Below are 20,671 nucleotides of genomic sequence, written 5' to 3'. Positions count from 1 at the left end.
TGTTTCCTCTTCCTTGAACTGTTATGCTCCGCTGACTGTTCCGTACGACCCATAATTACACCCTGCTGAACAAAGCCGGGGACACGAGTGGATTATTTTCCGAAAGAAACAACAAAACCCTTCACAGCTAGTACACCCACGCCCTACCTGAGAACTTGAATGAGAGAAAGAATGTCGAGGACTCAACACCTCACCAACTTGTAAATCTGCTCCAAAGAAGAGAGAGGTTTTCAATGACAGATGAGAAACTCTTTCTTTTGAACATATAAGACAGCATATTTATAAGGCACAAGAGTACAGATGACGTGGATAACATGCCAACCGAACTTCTAAACACTTTATGACAATCACGTGGGACCACTATAACTAATAATTATACAATAACTAACTTTACCTCCCTGACCTTCTGAAGACGCCGTCGATTCCCCCCTATTTCGAATCACAATCCGGGGTCGCTTTAATGGCTTCACAAACAGATAACCACGCATCAATCTCCTTTAGAACAAATTAACATTTACATACATTGTCCATTTTATTTAACTTAGAAACTTACCTGAAGAGCAGCACCGTCTTTTTCTTCCCCCTTTGAGTAACACTCCCACTGCTCTCTTCCCCCTCGACCCCGACTTTATACCATGAGCAAGAGCAACGTCGGGCGCGAGTTTAATACGACCCCGAGCATTCAACTCTAATGGAGTAAAGGCCTTTGCAGGATCAGCGACATCACACAAGAACTCCATCATTCGAGTCAATTGGCCATACCAGTTCGTACACCAGGATTGTGTAAATTTTAGGGGGACTCTAGGCGATGGTATTGGTAGGATGAAAGGACAATCACAACAATACCGAGGGATGTTGGGTTTAAAGACAAATCTCTGGTAGAAATTCTTCACTATCTCAATATCATCATCCGGAGGAAACATCGGGTCTTGCATAGACGCCAAGCCTTGATCATAACCCAATTGCCTAGCAACCCTATCAACATTGTAGCCAACAGCACAAAATCTCCCCTCATAATACCCTGGGATGAAACCCGGGGTAGACATTGCTACAAAATCCCATTCATCGTCATCGAGGTTTGAAGACTCTGAGTCCAATACATCACCGAGAAAGACAAACACATGACCCATAAATAACACTGATCGCGGAACATCGTCATAAGGGCGTGCCCGGAACGATTGCAACTCATCCACTATCCACATGAACTCATCAGTCTTGTTCTTTATGTGTTGTTTTTCATACAAAGCAGTCTGGGGGTGCCGAGTTGGGGGGGGGGGGGGGGGAGGAAGTCGCGCAGAAGTACTGACAACACCTTCACTTCTCATGGATAAGGTGTTAACCCCGGACTTACTAGCGGGAAAACGCTCCCAGAACCACATTTGCAAAAAACTTGTTGGCACAAAACTTTCAATCACATGTTGAGAACTGTTGGTAACTTCTATGTCTGCAATCAGTGTATCCAAATGACGATACACACCACCTAAGAACATGGGGGCTAACAGATATGTAATCCCTCAAACCATCTTGACAGCTAACCGAAAAACATTTTCCCGGATAATGTCCCTAGGGGAACACTCGAAGAAATCATGAATTAACCAGTATGACAAGAACGCAGCCAACTCGGCATCATCACTACGACCATGAGAAGGGGGCTCATAGGACTTCACAATAGAGGGTAAGTATTTCCTACTAGACGACTCAGTTACGCGGGGTGCCCAATAACTCATCCAACCTGAAACAGAAGCACGCTTATCCCCTCGAACAAAGCCCTCAGCTTCCCCGGCACCGCCTTTACGCCCTATGACTTTACGAACCTCCACTAGCTCGTTGAACAAAGTCGTATCCGCATCAGTCATCTTTTCGGGATTAGCTTCTTCAAAATCATGGGAACTATGAATAGGAAACCCCGTCAAGGAAACAACGTCTTCCAAAGTGGGGGAAGCTTCCCCCCACACAAAGACCAAAGTGTGGACACCAGCGACCCATCGAAGACAGGCATAGGGGAGAGCTTTGTTAGATCGAAAAATATTGCGATGAGCGGATATCTATAAGTCTTGTTCAATATTAAGATCACGAATACGCTTAGCATGGACATGATATAGTGCTTCCACGACGACCACTCGTAAATGACAAGAGTCGTGGAGGCAAACTCAATAGAGGGATCCCGGTAGTCCCCGCGTTCAATACAAAGTCGGGGGAAACTCTCAAGAGGAAGAAAGTCAGGAGGCGTAGCCTCGGGAATCAGTAGGGTTGTGCTGTTATCAACAGAATGAAACCCTATGACGTTTAATCTAGAAATAAATTCATCCTCAAAGACGGACCCGGAATTGCGAGCATTGTTAGCCTCTGGGCCAAATAACCGAGTCCTCCTTACTTCTGCAGAATCCTCTGCAGACATCGATTTACCTGCACCAGATGTCGGTTGTTCCATCCTTCAGCCGGGGTCAATCAAGCCACATAAGGTAATATATAGCAGAAGAGGAGGAGAGAGAAAGAGAAGAGGAGGAAAATGCCAAAAATAAAAATGAGAGAAGAAGAAGAATGAACAAATTTTATATGAAGGCAGTAGTGGAAAGATGAAGAGCTGGGCATGCACAGGTGGAGAGTATTCACTGGAGAACAAAACGGCAAGAGGAAATTGGAACGACATAATTAAATGAAATTTTCCCCTGATTGGATCCTCGTCTTGACAACTGAACATAGAGTCGGTTTTGCAAAAGGGTAATTCTGACCAATCTAAGGAATTTAAGCCCAAAGTGGCAACTAGCCGGTGGCTTCACCAGAGGGATCATCAAAAGATATATTTCAAGGGCAAGACATGACTGACCATCGAGTCTGCAAGCCTCGACAATACAGTCAGGGGGTAATGTAAACACATGATTTTGGCCAAGAGCCTAGGACGATAATGGAAGGGGGGCTTTAGGTATAAGCCAAAGCCGCCATTGGCAGGCCCGGGGTCGCCATGAGTGACGATGCAGTATGAGTGGGTTGATCCAAGGACGGGTCGTCCCGAAGACAATGGTCGTCAGGTGCCCAAATAACCTCAACTATAATAATACATGTGTACGGCTAATAATAGAAGACTTACTATAAAAGATATTAGTGTACACGTGTACGGTATCTGTATGTCAGGCTTTTCCTATAAAAGAAGAGAATCCTCCCAGAAAGAGTTAGAGATCTCCAGATAATTGTATTGTGTATTGTGATTAGTCTCCTTATAACCCTATAATAATATTTGGGTATATACACCCGGCCATTTCTCAGTTGACAGCTCAGTTGGTTCCAAGACTTCTAGCTATGAAATTTCAGCACTACCCCAAAACTTAAGACCTACCAAATATTGATTTTGTACATCTCCACCTGATCTCAAAAATTACGCTTCGTTGAGTTTGTCTTGTTAGATTTGAATGTATGAAATTTATGTTAGTTCCAAGAAAGTTGATAACAGTAAATGTACGACAACCATTATGTCCACTCTTCTGCCACCTTGTGATCAATATGAAAATGAAAATGATTCTTACATTAACATCAAGCCTAGACTATAAGGTGAAACTCCTGTATAATCTCTAACGGCATGCAACATAAAGCCTAAAAATCATTAATATTTACACTGTACCACCGCTGAAAATTCTAGCTAATGCTGAAACTTCTCAATCTATATGCTCACATGATATTACCTTCAAACTGATCCGCATAAGCCCAGTTATGACATAAGAGCATGCAACAACGAACATAACATCAACGGATTCTGGATCTCTCTGCAACAACCTGGTTCTCCCTAGCAAACAACAATTTCAGTTTCTCGATCCCCAAATCTCCTTACCAAACCCTAATCAATCAATCACTGTATTACCACCTTCAATACCCACTCAGATTAAAAACCCCACCATCTAATAGCTTACACAAGATCACCACCACAATCTTCTCAGCAGAAAACCCCCAACATCAATATGAACCCTAATTTTTCCAAAATCCAAAAGTCACCATCTTCTCAGTCTCTGCCTACACCGACAACACTACCAGAAATAAACCTCTATATGTTATCCCTTTCTTTCCTTCGTTTGTTGATTCACTTCATCAATTTCAGATCGGCAACAATTTCATATGCCTTCATCGTAACTTTGAGCAAGCTCCTCTACTTTTACCCAAAGACCTCACCAACCCGAGACCTCAACTAAATAGCACAATCTATTTTCACCTCCGTATCCACTTCATCTGAAAGCATTACTTTACTGTCATCCGAGGACACCACTATTTTGACCACCATCGAAACCATCACTTTGTTGTCATCCGAAGTCATCAATAAGACGCTATTACTTCGACCATCAACAGCCGAGGTCATCATCAACAGCAGTGATGAAACTAAATATCGGGGAAATTAATCTTGATTTTAGCAAAAGTAGATCAGAGCATTGAGGAATTGCGACTGCACTTCAATTGTGAGTAAAACTCTGAAGAAAGGACCCTCTCCGATCCATCATTTTCTCACATTGAACACATGGTTTTGGCCGAGAGCCGAGGACGATAATGGGGGCTTTGGATATAAGTCAAAGCCGCCATTGCCAGGTCCGGGGTCGCCATGGGTGATGATGCAGTAAGATCCATCGAGAAATCAATAACAAAAAACGTATTGTTGCCATTACCGATATGCGCAAATCAATTGAGGAAACTAAACGAATGCTCGAAGTTCTGACAGTATTGAGGAGTTGGGTTTTGATTAAATTTGAAAACCGCGAAAACATTTGGGTAAGCTTGTATCAATGTTAAGAAATTGGGAAGAAAGGCCAAAATAGATTTCTGGGAAAATAAGGACGGAGAGATGACGCTGCGGGTGGCTGACATTTTGGATAAGAGATCTCAACCACCTATCTTTAACTGGACTCGAAGTTGAATGCTGTCTCAATGCAATTAACAACAAATAAAGTGCGAAAGAAAGTTAATGCAGATAGTCACAACATCATGAACAACCATGGTCTTTGTCTACACCCAATAACCCGAGTTATACCTTTATCAATCTCTCTCTCACACACACAACCAACGCCAACAGTACACAAGACTTGAGCAAAGAACAATTGCACAGAAGTCGAGCAACAGAAGAGAACCAAGCTCTCCACCAAGAATCTTCACCCATGAGATATTGTTACATTCTGCTGATTAGCGAGCAACAAGACTCTGACGTTATTTAGAAAAGGGGGAGAGGGAAGAATGATGCAAAGAGAAACCACAGAAGACAAAGCCGATGACACAGTTTATTTTCTCCTCGATAACACAAGAGTGGGCAGAACAAAGCCGATGACACAAGTTTTTATTCTTCTTCCGACGACACAAAAGATGGCAGGTAAAAGCCGATGACACAAAAATTTTCTTCTTCCGATGACACACGAGATGGCAGATGACACACAAGCAAACCCGAAGCCAATGATGGACGGATGACTAATGACCCGAAGGCACAGAGAAAAATCTCAACCTGTGAAGAATTAACACTAAGAGCACCAAGCTCACTGGGAAGAGCCTCTCAAATGTAAAGGAATATTGAACCAACAGCAAGAAGCTCCAACTCGTTATCACTGCAAATATCAAGGCCAGCAACACCACGACAGTCCAATACGAACCTTCATTGTGTATCAATTGCCGATGATGATAAACCACCACAGACTCATATCATCTTCTCGATAATAACCCATGCTCCCACTCCTCTCGACCACACCATCGAAACAGCATCATAATCACCTCCAATTATCCACCAAGGGTAACAGTAGCAACCCCTTTCAAATAAACTTTAATTCCATTAAATCGAAATAGCCATCATCATTAATGTCCGAGCCCACCATCATACTATTATCCCACTACCATCCCAGGATGCTACTGCTTACTATATTCGACTACCAACCGCCGGAGTCCATAAAAGTATCATCAACGTCAAATTAACTCCAAAGACTGCGAATAAAGCTAAGTACACACTTATCTCAATCTTGAATTATCTTTTAAATGCTTACTTACAAATGCAAATCTTTGGATTTGAACGTAACTTCAAATCATGATGAGCGTAACTTGATTTGTTTAAACCGAAAATCTTACTTGAACTTCAATCTGTCAAGACCGATCTGCTGCATCTGTGTATAGCTTACAATAGATCCGTCGAGCATCATATAGAACTTCTCATAAACATGATAGTTTTAATGGTCTTGTTTTCCTTTTGTATACATTAAACTGCATAGATTTCCTATTGACATGAATGCTTTTGAATATTCCTGTGTGAGTAGCTATTGAGGATTTGAATCCGATAACATCCACCGAAACCAAGCTCATACCAAAGATGTGAGCAGCTATTGAGGCCGTAATTAAAAACAAAAGTTCATATCTTCGGAAGAACCCCTGTCAACGTCTTCGGAAATTCATATCTCTGGCAGTTCACTCTCATGACTTATAACAAAGACGCCACACTGAAAACGAAGACAGATGACTGCGGGCTTTCTAGATGAAACATTACTAGCTTCCACCTATCATAAGTGCAACTATTGTCAACAGTTCTCACTGAGTAAATGATCTGAAGCAGCGAAGAGTAGCTTACTCGGGTTTCTCCAACCTTTCTTACTGATCCAAACTCGTCATCACTACCAACATTGGTGCCAGCAATGCCATAATAGGCCAACACGCAAACCTTCACTATTAATCAATTACGGATGATGACAAACCACTACAGAATCACACCATCTCCTTGACAATACCCATGCTCCTACTCCTCTCGACATCACGATCATCTTCATGACGAGTAACAACAACAGCCTATTCAAACAAACTTTGGCACATCCTAACTCGTCAATGAAACTGGCGCAACCATATACCCAGGGGAAAAATATGGTTTAGTCCAAAAACCAGTCTAAAAGTATGGTTTAGTCCAGTCCGAGTCAACTAGGTACAAATTAGTCCAAAATACGGGAAAGTACACTAATAACCTTACTATATACAGTTTAGTCCAAATATTTGCAGTTTAGTCCACAATGACGTCAGTAATTTGAAATAATGTATAAATAATTAAAAAACAATTTATCTTTTAAACTGCTCGTCCAAAATTCACAAACTTTATATATTCGGAAAGCTCTTTCCGAAATCTACAAAAAGAGTACCCATATGACTATATAATTTTCATTTTTTTTAAATTCTAATTTATATTGTAGTGTACAACCATGTACACCGTTGTAAAAATCAAGAAAATCCAACATCCAGACCACATAACATGCAATATATTCATGAGGCAATCCAAACAAATGTGCCAAAACGTGGCTAACGCTATCCATCTTCTGCACAACCCGATCTGACAAACGACAAATTGGAAAGAAAATGAGGGATGAGATACAAAAAGAAAATAATATAAGTAAACTAACAAAGGAATATCTATAGTGTCGAATGATAAATGTTACAGGCATAGTTTTACTTAAAAGAAGAAAAAAAACTCGTCGCAAACCTAAGTTATTTAAATTTCCCATATATTTATTACACATGAGCAACAAATTTTAAATGGTGACTTATATGGTCACAACAAGAAATACAAATGAGAAATTCTGCTTTAAAGGTTGAGGAACAATGTATTTCCCAGAATACCAAACTCACATGAGAAAAACTCATAGTACCTTCGACACATGACAAACTCATTTAAGCAAGCCTAATGCACAAAATCTTGTTATCAGCTGAGACCAACATCAAGGTAGTCATCATAAAGGGAAACAAGTATACAACTAGACCGAATACCTTGCAATGTATTGCAGCATCTTGAACTGCAAGCATAGAAACATAAATTTGGGCCTCATTTCTATCATCTTTGACCTTCACTACACCTACAATTGAGACACAGAAAAAGGTTGAGAATTCGAGATACTAACAAATAGTGTCTGTTCAAGTCCAAGACATCAAGTTCTAAGAAGACACGACACTCCAGAAAACAATAAATTACTATTTCCTTTAATTTTTACACTGCAAACAACAATATAATAAGTGTTCCTTAAGGTTCCACTATTGTAAACCAAAAAGTTAGCCTAATTTGGATAAACTCAACCTTGAAGGTTGAAAATTATCCAGTGTAACAAAAGAATGGGCACAAACACATTTGTTTGGAACATTTCTAAACGAACAATCACAAACTTACAGTTATATGCACGTTAACGATCAACAGACAATGTGTAGAACCATATGCACATTAACGATAAACAGGGGTACAAATATGTGCACGTCAAACTAACAGGTGTACAAATATATGCACGCCAACTAAAATAGGTGTACAACTATGTGCACATTAAAGTAAACATGTGTACAATCATGTACACATTACCAATTCAATATCAAAAGAGCTTAAAGTGAGTTAAAACTCACCCCCAAACCAGAAGAAGTAATTTCTGGTAGAAGATAGTTAACAACTCTAAGTGAGTTAAAACTGTTCCAGCAACATAAGTTGTTTGTTATCGTAACATGATATTTTAGTTTTTAACGAGTCGATATGAAAGGTAGTGTAAGGTAAATCATACCTTAGAGCCCAAATCCGTAGGTACGACGCGGTATTCATGCTTGTTGTAGAAAACCATGCCTTCCTGCAGTCGGTAACGCTTTACTTCAGTACTTGTGTACTGGAAAGTAGTATGCACGGTGTATGGTTACCATCTCAACTGCTAGTATATGGTCTGCAATTGTACTTGCGGAGTTAGTAAAGAAAGACTATGTATGAAGGCGGGCACTACTGCAATTGTACACGCTGGGATTTCAAGGATTTATATACTTCATTTGATCTATGTACACATTAATGATAGGTGTACAATTATGTACACATTAATGACGATAGACGAATTTACAACTATGTACATATTAATGATAGGTGTACAATTAGGTACATCAAGAATGAACAGGTGTACAACTATGTACACATTAACAACTCGATAACAAAAGGTGATTGTTGCAATTCAACTTCTATATAATTTGAGAAAATGAAAAAACAGAAAAGAAAAAAAAAAAAAAAAAAAAAAAAAAAAAAAAAGGTAAACAATTATATACAACCATATACAAATAAATTTATAAGGAAAATCCAAAGACACAAATTCAACAACTATCCTTTAAATGATAAATCACGAAATGAAAGTTAGTACAGAGAAATCATATGACCTTAGGTGTCATGTTAGATGTAGTAGCTACTTATTGTCCAACTTTTGTGTCTTAGTTTTCTTTTATCGAAAGCAGATAAACCAAAAGGTGATGGTGGAAAGTATTAGGATAACAGAAGGAGTGATTGTACTAAGAACTGGATGGATTTCTCTATACTGTAGAAATATGAGTCATAAGGTTAAGAACAGACATTGAACTTCCAGTTATTAGTCACTAAAATGAATTGAAAATGAAACAGATTGAATGCAATTTATTTTCGATATAAAAAAAACATTCAATTTAACTAGTGCAGAATTCCATATTTCTCTTTGTTTCATATGATCATATTCACGAACATCACATGACAAACGAGTAGTACTTACAACTAGCAGAGGAAACCGTGGAGGTGGAGACTGAGGAACCATAGATTCAGCAAAAGGATTTATTTCATATCTAAAAATCAATAGGTGTACAATTATGTATACATTAACAAAGAACATGTGTACAGCCATGTACACATGTGTATCCATAACATCTATACCCAAATGATTGTATATGCAAGCTTAGAAGAACAAATAAAATAATTCCATGGGGTCCAACATAATGTACGTATCTTGCTCCTTATGCAAGGAGGACCATGGATATTTAGATATGTCGAGTGCAATTAAGAATCCTTAATTGAAATGGCAATGGACAGTGAATTTCTTTCTTTGAAACTATAAAAATGCTACGGTCTGAACAGGATTATTTCATATAAACCACCCTAAGTTTATGTTCAGGATCCGCAGAGACGCGGAAACACCGTAATTAGATAGGATCAACTTTCCTTGTTGGTACAGTTAATAAAAAGCATGGAAAGTCAAGTCATATGTCCTAATATGTATTACCTTAAAATGCAATATACTAAAATGCAATATACATTTGTATCAGCTAAAAGTCCAATAGAAAATGCGAGTCAACTTAATAAAATGCAATAACACAACTTTTCGTAATCGCTGGCTTCTTTATGAATTAGTGGCCCAAAAACGTAAGCAACTTCCACTTAGGCCTATGATGCCCAAATTCATTTTCCTATAACTAAAATACAGTTTATTTGAAATATGGAAAGTACATTAATAATCCTTATTCATCTTCCTCGTATAACAAGCACAAAAAAATTTGGTGCACCTTAATGTGCACTACGTAATAACTGGTGTGTACAAGAAAATACACCCATCTTGTAGAAGTCATTTTTCATAGCTTGGTTTTTACGCCATTGACACTGATACCTAAATTTAAGACAAAAATTACTATGACTTGAGTCGCTTGACAAAATAATGAATTTACAACTGGGCACCAATTTTTCATGAATTAAATCCAATAAAGAAGAGGTGAGAGAAAAATATAAATGGTTGCACAGATTAGATAGGAATATATGATGCTCAAATATGGAACCTAAACGGAACTAATTAGTGCCCATGATAGATATGCATGTAAGGAACCTAAACAGAAGTAGCTACGGGTTCACATTAAAGATTTCTCCATATAAGAAAGCATTGTGCTAAATTTTCATTTCCCAAGGGATACGTACCATGATTCTACATGTAGAAAATCCAACTCCCAGACGAGTTTGGTCACTTCTGTTACCAACCTGAAAATGGTCATCTAAACAGTCAGATAGACTGTTCGATATCGAACAAATAACAAAAGAAGTTACAAAATGTCGAATTTAGATCGTAACAAAGAGAGGTGAACTACTAAAACCTCGTAAACTCCAGAAATTAATAACTTTTTAACCAGTTCTACTCCTAAAATAAGAAAATCCTCAAAACCTTTAGATGTTGGTTTCTTTTGTGAATCTAAAAGATACAAGGCATTCTCTATGGACTACCGATCATCAGTAAATTTGTAAAGATATTAATAAATTTATGTCCTCATAATACCTCAAGGTAACGCAAGTTGTTACCATCAGTCATCAGCAAATTCATCTCTACCAACTACATCAACGTAAAGCAAGAGCAAAGGACTACACATTTAGAAAAAGAAGGAAAAAAAAATCTGTGAAGTAACATTAGGGAGTGTTTCTCGAGAAAAACCTCAAAAATTAAAAATTGTCACATAGTATTTAAGAATTAGTTTCTCGAAGGAAACTTATCATGGCTGTTATAGTTCAGTGCAATAATAAATGAATCTCAAAGATTATTGATAAGCTAGTGTGACCCTAATCGTAACATTTTGTAACGATGCTTCGCAAATCCATCAGTGTCAAAGAGATAAAGAGATGAAATTAAGAGGAATTGTTAGTCTCAGCTTTTAATAGGTCATATCATCATGAGTCTTCATCCTCTAGTTCTCATAATCATCAAAGAAGAATTCGAAGAATAAAACGAAATCCTAAAATTTTCAGAAATGGAAAAAAGAAAAAGAAATCTGGAATTACCTGAGATCTGGTAAATTTTGTGGAGAAATTCAATGATCTAACTAATTAGATCTCAAATAAAAATTAAAATTGTTAACCAACTCCAGATAATCGAACTGAAACGTGATGAATATCAAAAACCTAAAACATTTCGGTGTAAAGCTTCGTCGTCACAGGACAATAAAGAAACCAAAAATGAATTAGAAACCCACATGGTTTCTACATGAAGGTCAATTTTGTCTGATCCAAAAATAAGTTTAGGACTAAATCGTTCAAATAAGGACCGACTCGTTTGAGATTTGGTAAATTTGGATCAGAGAGTACCAGGAATGGACTAGAGCGTCTAAAGCCCATTAAAAATGGGGCTAAATGTTAATTTTTACTATACCCAGAGCAAACTCTACACAAAAGGCACCGGGATTGAACCCCGGACATGCCTGATGAGAGTTTTCCTTGCATAATCTAAACTCGTAAAAGGAATTCTGACTCCTTCATAATCTAAAATCAACCACATGCATATGAATAATAATCTTGCAAAGCACATAGCCACCCGAGACTTAATCAAACCTACACTCGGCAATCGTACCCTACCTTGGAAAACCCCGCTACCATCATCAGCATTACCTACACTCGACAATCGTACACTACCCTATCTCGGAAAACCCCGTTGTTACATCACTCGACAATCATACACTATCCTACCTCGGAAAACCCCGCTGTTACATAAAGTTAATTCTCCGGAATAAAGAGAAAAGGGGTTGTGGGGGAACCTAAACAACTACATCCACAATGTCGACAATAGAACAACACACAAGATGATAAAGAAATAAGTCATAGTCTTACATCCGAAACAAGAAAATAAAATAAGACTATCAAGGAAGCGAATGAAGTTACTCCCGCACTTGTGCTAGAGCAATACCAACTGTGTCCTTACCACGAAGCGCCGAAGAACAGAGGGGCCAACAAGAGACCTTCATCCCGAGTTTCATCCATCAAACGCTCCGAGTTTGCTATAAGAGTATCCCATTGGGCATGACAAGAGGTGAGTTGATTAAAGATAATAGGAAGGACCCGAGAAAGGTGTTCAAGATGGACTATTTCCAGAACCAGCCGGACACGGGACATCGCAAAAGGAAATGGATTACCATTAGAGACAATCAAGCTATCCTTTTATAGAAAGGTAATTAATTACAACCATTAATGAGTCCAACTGCTACCCATTCCAAATACAAGAGTAAAAGAGAAAAAGGGAGAGAGGGAAGGAGAAAAGCATTGACGGAGCGCCTATGGCTAAGTTGCACGATGCCGGGCAATGACTTGGTCCACCTCTGCCAAGAAAGAACGAGCCTCGTCCAAGCAACGACGTGTTGTTGCACACTCGGCATCCATATCCACCAGAAGTTGATAAGTACGACCTAGTGCTTCCGGAGAAACCTTCGCCTGAATAGCCATTTCATGTGTTTTTGATTGTTCTATCCACTCGGCCCAAAGACGAGCATGCACTACCTGACGATGGGTCACTAGGCAATCTACTTCCTCTCGAACCAGGGATAAACGACGAACCTTTTCGCAGAGTCTTTCCTAACCACCAAACCAGGTACTGACGCCAAGAACACCGAATGACCTTCCCGATGACACGCCATTATAACCACGAGAATATTAAAGGAAGAAAGAAGAGTTGAAAAGAAGCAAAATGATGAAGATATCAAGACGACTGCCAAAACGGATATTTATACCAAAAGGAAAGAATCTTTGAAACAAGCAATAAAGAGGGTCAAGGCCAATGGAAGGAAGACACGTGACGAACAGTGGAAAGCATTGGAATGATGAATCTTTAATGAAAACTAGGGCCACGATCAATAGGGGCTCCGAGGAAGGCAAGAGGACAGACCCGAAGTCATGACTAACAGGAGGCTCCAAGGAGGAAGGTGACAACGAAAGAGCACATTCCCGACACAAGCTATGACTGCTTGCCAAGTCTGTAAGCCTCGACAAAACAGTCAGGGGGCTAATGTGAATAGGGGAATCTGACCATGAATCGGGTACACGAATGGGAGTTTCGGGTTATGACCGAAACCACCATTAATAGAGCCGATGTCACTATTAATAGAACCGGGGTCACTGTCAGCAGAGCCGAGGTCACCATCAGCAGAACCGAGGTCGCTATGAGCAATAATGCTATGCAGATGGGCTACCCCAGTGATGGGGTGCCCCGAAGGAGATAACTAGTGGGTGCCTAAGTACCATCAACTATAATAGTACATGTGTACGGCTAATAATGGAAGACTTACCAAGAAATGTATTAAGGTACACGTGTACGGTACTTATATGTCAGGGTTTGTCTATAAAAAAAGGAATTCCTCCCAGAAAGATGTAAAGTTCTCTAGATAATTGTATTATGTATTGGCCACATTATCCTATGATAATTTATAGGTGTTTACACCCAGGTCATCATCTGCTAATTGACACTGGATCATCATAGTTTTATTATCTGTTAAACTGTTAAGAATTCTTGGTCGCTTCATCTCTAGTGTAACAGCCGCTCTCGGCTTGGAATTCATCTCGACTCTAGGAATAAATATCTCTGATTAGCTGCTGCAATATGCATTAAAATGTCTTTGAGTGGGTGTTTCTGTGTATATGCTAAAATATGTGAGAACCAAGAAACTATTTGCACTTATTTATATGGATCCATTATTGAACGAGAACGACAGCTAAAAATGAATGCCCCAATTACTCACAACATCCAAAAAGGATCAGTTACCCGCCCCGTCTCTCCATTGAATGAGGCATCTACTATGAACATGCACATCGGAACCTTCACCATCTCCATCTCTTCTTTTACAAATGCATGTATATATTCTATTTATGAATGCATGTATCCCACAAATATTTACACTACTTGTTAAATTAACTAGGGTATGATGGGTTTAGCCTTCTATTGGGTTCCTTCTGTTTGTAAAAGTTATACGAAGACAAAGGATTTGTGGCCCTGCTCCACATGCAGTTCCTTTATTAGTTTTGGGCAAAAACTACACTCCATCAAATACATTGGCGGCTAGGTAGCATGCTAGGTTCAGAGCAAGTGGAGAGTGATTAGAGGGGTTAGTAGAGTTTGTTGCTTCACTACAATCCCAACTTAATGGGTTGATTAACTAAGAGGCCCTACTAATTCAACAAATTAATCTCCTACTAGCTATATTAGAGCTGTCAAAAATCTCCTGCTGCCATTGTTTAAATGGGTACCAGTGTAAATGCTAGTGTATTTTACAATGAACATTTAGACACAACCAGCACCAGTGGTCTAGTGGTAGAATAGTACCCTGCCACGGTACAGACCCGGGTTCGATTCCCGGCTGGTGCAATGTTTTTTTTTTCTTTATATGGAAGAGCAATTTTTTCTTTTTTTTTTCCATATTTCTTGAAGACAATTCTAAGAAATCTCGAAGACAAAATGTAATGGACCTAAAACCAATTTAAGATGATAAATATTGTGTATAATAGGCAAAAACTCATAAACACGCACCAAACAAGTTTAAAGTTTAAACCCATATGGGGTTTTTATGTACAAAAACCCTGTCCTTAAAATCACTCATTAAGTATCATTTGGTTTCATATTCCGGTCCTATCTCTCCTCTGCGTCGAGTTCACTATCACCGTCGCCCATATCTGCCCTTCCATCGTCTCCTATATCACTTTCACTAGCTGTCTCCCACTCAGAATCGTCCGCTTCTTGGCCATAGACATTACCTCCTCCTTCACCCTCGCAACTAACCCCACCATGTTTAGTAGCAGCCTCAGTGAATAGCCAAGCTGCTCGCATCTGCTTCTTGACTAGCCTCTCAGCATAATCAGGAACCTTATTTTGCTTCAAGGAAAGGTCAGGATCATTCGACTGCGAGCACTCGTTTATGAATAAAATTGCATCGAGTAAGCTCTCTTTAGCTAAACCAAGCATGTCATATGCTTGAGCCCTTCTCCACAAGCTCTTTGCGTGACGGTTAAGAGGGTTATGCAGGCACAATGCACGTGTAGCATCACTTATGGCTGTCAGAGGTTGTTGAAGAAGAAGATGACATTGAGCTCGGTTACTATAAAGAACCACCCTCTCCTTTTTGGACCTCATGGGACACAGTGCCAATGCTTCTGAGTATTTTGATGCAGCTCCAGATATATTTCCTGAAGAGAACAGAGAATTGCCTTCGAGCTTGACAACTAGAGCTGCTGCTTGTTTGATATGAAGATCCTCCTTTGGCATATTTTTCTCCCATTTCAATCTCTGTCTAGAATTTAGTAGTTCATCTATTTGTTCTTTAGTGCGAGTACTAATAGAGGTACGCCCAGTCCCTGGTGATTCAACACATTCTTGAAGAACATTCACAATTGATTCCCCAAGCTTTTTGTGATCTCCCAAAGTTGAGATCTCTGCCAGGTCAATAAGTGCAGGTACGGCTTTATCAGTCACCTGTACGAGAAAATTCAAACAACAATTTAAAGAATATCGCGATCTAGAAGAACCGATGTGTGTTTCTGAAAAAGAAGATAAAACAAACAAATAAAAACAGAACTTCATTACGAGAGTTTAGATATCAAGAAGTGGAAAACTGAGCTTCTTCTTCTTGCTGCGGCATATTTATCAAACAGAAAATATTAACATTCGGGTGGTTCTCCTTTTATGAACAATTACACCTCACAACTGCACTTAAACGTTGATTGATCACTCCTAATAGTGTTTGAAACCAAAACAGCAGGCGTTTAATAACTAGGTGACCCATAATTTTATGTGCTACTAAGATTTTTATGCATTAAAAACCTAAAATTACAAAGTGACGAAATATGTATCCTAAGATAGAACCACTACTTCATGTGCAGTCTATACAGCTCTACTGAGCATTTCAATTTCTCTTTCAACATTTCAGGATGTCCATTGCTGTTTCCATCTACCTATAGACTATAGTTTCCATAAACCTATATAGACTATACTTCCACCATAAACCAAGACTATATTTTCCATAATACCTATATACTCAATAGGTTTGCTTCTTCAACATTTCAGGATATGCATTGTGGTTTCCATCAACCTATGACTATAGTGTCCGTAAACCTACAGACTGTATTTTCCATATACCTATAAACTAAACAGGGTTTGCTTCTTCAACATTTCAGGATATGCATCGTGGTTTCCAACAACCTATGACTATAGTGCCTGCAAACCTACAGACTATATTTTCCATATACCTTTAAACTAAACATGGTTTGCTTCTTCAATATTTCAGGATATGCATTGCGGTTTCCATCAACCTTTAGACTATTGTTTCCATAAAGCTATAGATTATATTTTCCATATACCTATAGACTAAGTCGGGTTTGCTTCTTCATGCTATCAAACATAGATGCGAAAAGGGGAAAAAGGAAATACGAAGCAAAGTACGAAGCTTTGCTTATATTTGTTGCAAGCATAGTTGGAATTACGGCCACAACAGTTAAAAAAAAACTACAGAAAATAGAAATTCATAGTTTCAATGGTTGGACTTTGAAACTTAGAAGGCAAAAGTTTTCGAAGAAAAACATATGCAGTACACATGTATGGATGAACCTTACCTTGTGACAAGTAGCTGGATCCTGAAGAAGCCAAATAAGGCAGTCGATAGCCATATATTGCCAATCATCAGAAGAGCGAGCAATATTACACAGAGCTTCAACTATACCAGGAAAATTAGCAACATGCCCTCTGCCAAGCTTATGATGACAAATTGTCCGCAGCAAACCAATACCAGCTGGTGAGTTTTCATTTACAAGTCCACCCCACATGCCTGGTAATTTTACTAAGAACTCTGGTTTGCATATGATAGATAGAAACTCAGGTTTGAACGCGAAGCAATTAATAAGCTGTAGAGACCAGCACTGCAACTGACTAGCCCATTCCTCTGCTTTCCTTGATTCCATCTCGACACCACCCATGCCACGAGTAAGCAAATCACAGTGATAATTAAGCCTTCTATCCATTTGCTGGTAGAAATGAGAGTAAACAATCTCTAACGAGCTCATTGCAAGCTGAATAGATAGTTCAAGAACCTCTCCATGATTTGCCACAGAAGGAAAAGTACTAGCATAAGTAGCCAAATGCCCAAGGGCTCGCACTGCTACTCTCTGCTCCACCCATGTTAACCTCCCTCTTAAAAGTTCGACCAATGGAGGAATTACTCCAGCATGAACAGCACTTTCTGCAAACTCTTCCATATTCATAGTGTAAGATCCAATGATATGAGCTGCATAGTATGGAATATATATATTCTGGTCATGCGAAAGCCAGCGCCGATTCTTCAAACCCTTGCATATAAGTGCAGACATACACTCAAATATTCCCAAATCAATGAACTCAGGATCATTCGGATGTGCCATGGCAGTATTCCAAAGTCCACTTATAGGAAGAACCTGACCATCCTCATCCAGAGACGGAAGTTCTCTAAAGAACTTCAATACACTTGTTCTGCGTTTACTAGGGTTAGCCTCCTTCATAACACAGAAGAAGCATCCAGGGTATGGACAATCTTGTGTCATTTTATCCATCCCAACAAAATCAACTAATCTTCACAACAATTAGAGCAGATTCCACCAAAATTCCCGAACAGATTACAAGAACTTCATCACTGCATAATAAGAAGATGCTAGTGTAAGACAAGATATTTAAAGATAACACAGGCATACAAAGATGTCAACAAACAAGAACTGCAATTCAATTAGACGGATAAAGAGAGCAAATGTACGAATCCTAGATTTCTAACACCCTCCTGGGAAGACTAAAATCAAACAGTAAACTTGCTAGTTAAACCCCCACTGTATGAAAAATAGCTTATCGAAAAGGCAAATTCAGACAATTCCATGAATGAATCCACATCTAAACTTAATGGGGCACATTGCAATACCTAATTTTAAGAAACAATCAACAAAAAATCTCAATCTCTGACAAAAACAGACATCAAAAAGAAAAAACTCATTAACTACAGTCACTCACTCAAGCAGATCAAACGTTTTATACCACGCACACTCACGATCATGAAACATAAAAGGAACAGAAATGAAACAGTTTAACTCCTGTACATCGAAGAATTGAAACTAGAAAACCCAATATCCACAGAAATGAATCAAACCAACACAAATGCTAACAAAAATCAACCTCCTAACAACAAAAAGAAAGGATTTAACAGATTACAAACCGTTTCAACATCAAAAATCCAAGAAAAAAAAGTAAACAAAACCCAGATAAGAAGATCCAAGTAACTCTAGAAAAAGTGAAGGAAAAAAAAAAGGCATACCTCAATCAACTCAGACAAAGAGACATTAATCAGTAACCTCAAGCTTCTGAAAAACCTTCCAAAATCTCAGAGTAATAGATAAATCCAGAGACGAGAACAGGAAGAAGAAGAAGAAGAAGAAGGGTATTCTGTGATTTTAGAGTTCTGACAGCGAATGAAGATCTTGCAAGAAAGTAATAGTGGTTTGAATACAGTCAATGATAAATAAATTATTGGGATTTATTTCCTAATAAAACGTCTTTTTATGTCACAGACTCGTAAACCGTTGATTCCCCTTGAGATTATCCATTTACCATAGTATTGTACGGTGGATGAGAGTGGGTTAAAGGTTCTTTATGGACTCCACTGACACACCAGAATTATTGAGTATCCGTATTTACGAGATACTGTATATACATACGGTACTGGATTGTATCGATTACAACAAATGAACGGCTGGGATTATGATTAACGTGATCAAAAATGAGATTGGGCCCACTTTGCTACCTTCCGTCCGACAAAGACGAATGTAGCATTAACGGCGATATTTTAGGACTTCATGCATGGACCCACAGGCCACTACTTATCGGAAATGACTAATCGGGTCAGCAATAGGCAGTCCTTTTAGATCCACATCCACTCCGACATGATGGCTTTGTAACATTCATCTTTTGGGAACTAGATACATTCAAATTTCAAAATCTTACTAGTATTCAACCAAGTTAGTTTCTAGTTTCCTTCCGTAAGCTGTTGTATTCTTTTGAGATTGGGTTTGGGATTCCACGCATGAAATGGTACAAACGTTTATGGGTCATCATATTTTCCATGGAGATGGGAGAACAGGAAACTAATCAATGGTTACAGCATGAATCGATGAAACACAAACTTCAATGGATATTGCAGACATTCCTTGGATTATCCAGTAATCGAGATCTTGGCTTCCCGAGATATAAACAAGGCATAAGAAGAATGGCCGGGATGTTCACGGGCATAGTCGTGGATCCACGAGTAGAAGCATGAATGTTCATCGACATAGCCAAGACTATATATGCAATGCAGTTGACTTGCCAAATGGGCTTGGGGATAATGACCTGTCAAATTTGGGTAAGTTATATAACGTGAATGGTTGTATAATATGCTAGAAAGCAGGGACGGACCCAGGATTTTCCCTTGGGTAGGGCTGGATTGTAACAGTCGGCCAAAGGCCGCGGCAATTTTGTTTTGGAATGCAACACATAATTAGTGGCCAAATAGTGATCCACTCGTACAATACTAAATAGTTAGGGAAATAAAATTTAAACAAACACAAATAACAAAAAAAACAAAGTAATTACCAAAAAAAAAGAAAGTATGAGTAGAAAGATAGTGAGTGGAAGAAGATTATTTACTTTAAACAATATTTAAATTTTGATCACCTCATAGTATGGGATAAAATCACATACAATTAGCTAAATACAACTAACATGTGGGCTAAACATAAAATTTAACCTAAATTTCTATACTAAAACTTTTTTTATCCAAAAATTAGGGACGAGCTATAGCCTCCTTTAGCCCCTTGCAAGGCCCGTCCCTGCTAGAAAGAGTCGTATCAAATAATCACCTGTTTCTGCTCGGCAAATTAATTCATCAAGAATATCTCAGTTCACAATCAACAAAAAGACAGGCTAGTATGGACTCTGGAAAAAAGTGGAAGATTCACAGTAAAATCTGCCTACAACAAAATGCTTAAAGACAGAAATGGGTGTAGCTCAGTGGGTTTAAGGTTGCAAAGCATTTTTAAGAAATTGTGGAGATTGCCTATCCTGCCAAGAAAAAATCAATTTTTGTGGAAATGTGCGAAAGATATCCTACC

At 38.8% G+C, this 20,671-nt stretch overlaps 1 protein-coding gene, 1 long non-coding RNA gene and 1 other non-coding gene across 4 annotated transcripts; 1 reads left to right on the top strand and 2 right to left on the bottom strand.

Annotated features, from left to right (window-relative positions):
- Nucleotides 1–7,007: 7,007 nt before the first annotated feature.
- On the bottom strand, nt 7,008–11,730 carry LOC113336145. Of its 2 annotated transcripts, XR_003353632.1 has the most exons (5): nt 11,546–11,730; nt 10,697–10,756; nt 8,520–8,672; nt 7,750–7,835; nt 7,008–7,315 (listed from the first exon to the last, which is right to left on the bottom strand). It is a non-coding gene; the product is annotated as an uncharacterized LOC113336145 (long non-coding RNA). The 2 variants fall into 2 exon arrangements; XR_003353631.1 differs by lacking the exon at nt 7,008–7,315 and having other exon boundaries at nt 7,373–7,835.
- Nucleotides 11,731–14,817: 3,087 nt separating this feature from the next.
- Nucleotides 14,818–14,888, top strand: TRNAG-GCC. Its single transcript has one exon. It is a non-coding gene; the product is annotated as a tRNA-Gly (tRNA).
- An 88-nt stretch (nt 14,889–14,976) lies between these two features.
- On the bottom strand, nt 14,977–19,096 carry LOC113336123. The gene is made up of 3 exons (XM_026582114.1): nt 18,841–19,096; nt 17,126–18,174; nt 14,977–15,989 (listed from the first exon to the last, which is right to left on the bottom strand). Exons 2-3 carry the CDS (start codon nt 18,092–18,094, stop codon nt 15,150–15,152), a joined length of 1,809 nt encoding a protein of 602 aa, XP_026437899.1. The 5' UTR covers nt 18,095–18,174; nt 18,841–19,096; the 3' UTR covers nt 14,977–15,149.
- Between the last annotated feature and the right edge of the window lie 1,575 nt (nt 19,097–20,671).

Source organism: Papaver somniferum, unplaced genomic scaffold, assembly GCF_003573695.1.
Source record: "Papaver somniferum cultivar HN1 unplaced genomic scaffold, ASM357369v1 unplaced-scaffold_150, whole genome shotgun sequence".
Classification (NCBI taxonomy): domain Eukaryota; kingdom Viridiplantae; phylum Streptophyta; class Magnoliopsida; order Ranunculales; family Papaveraceae; genus Papaver; species Papaver somniferum.
This window is presented reverse-complemented; position numbering and strand designations above follow the sequence as displayed.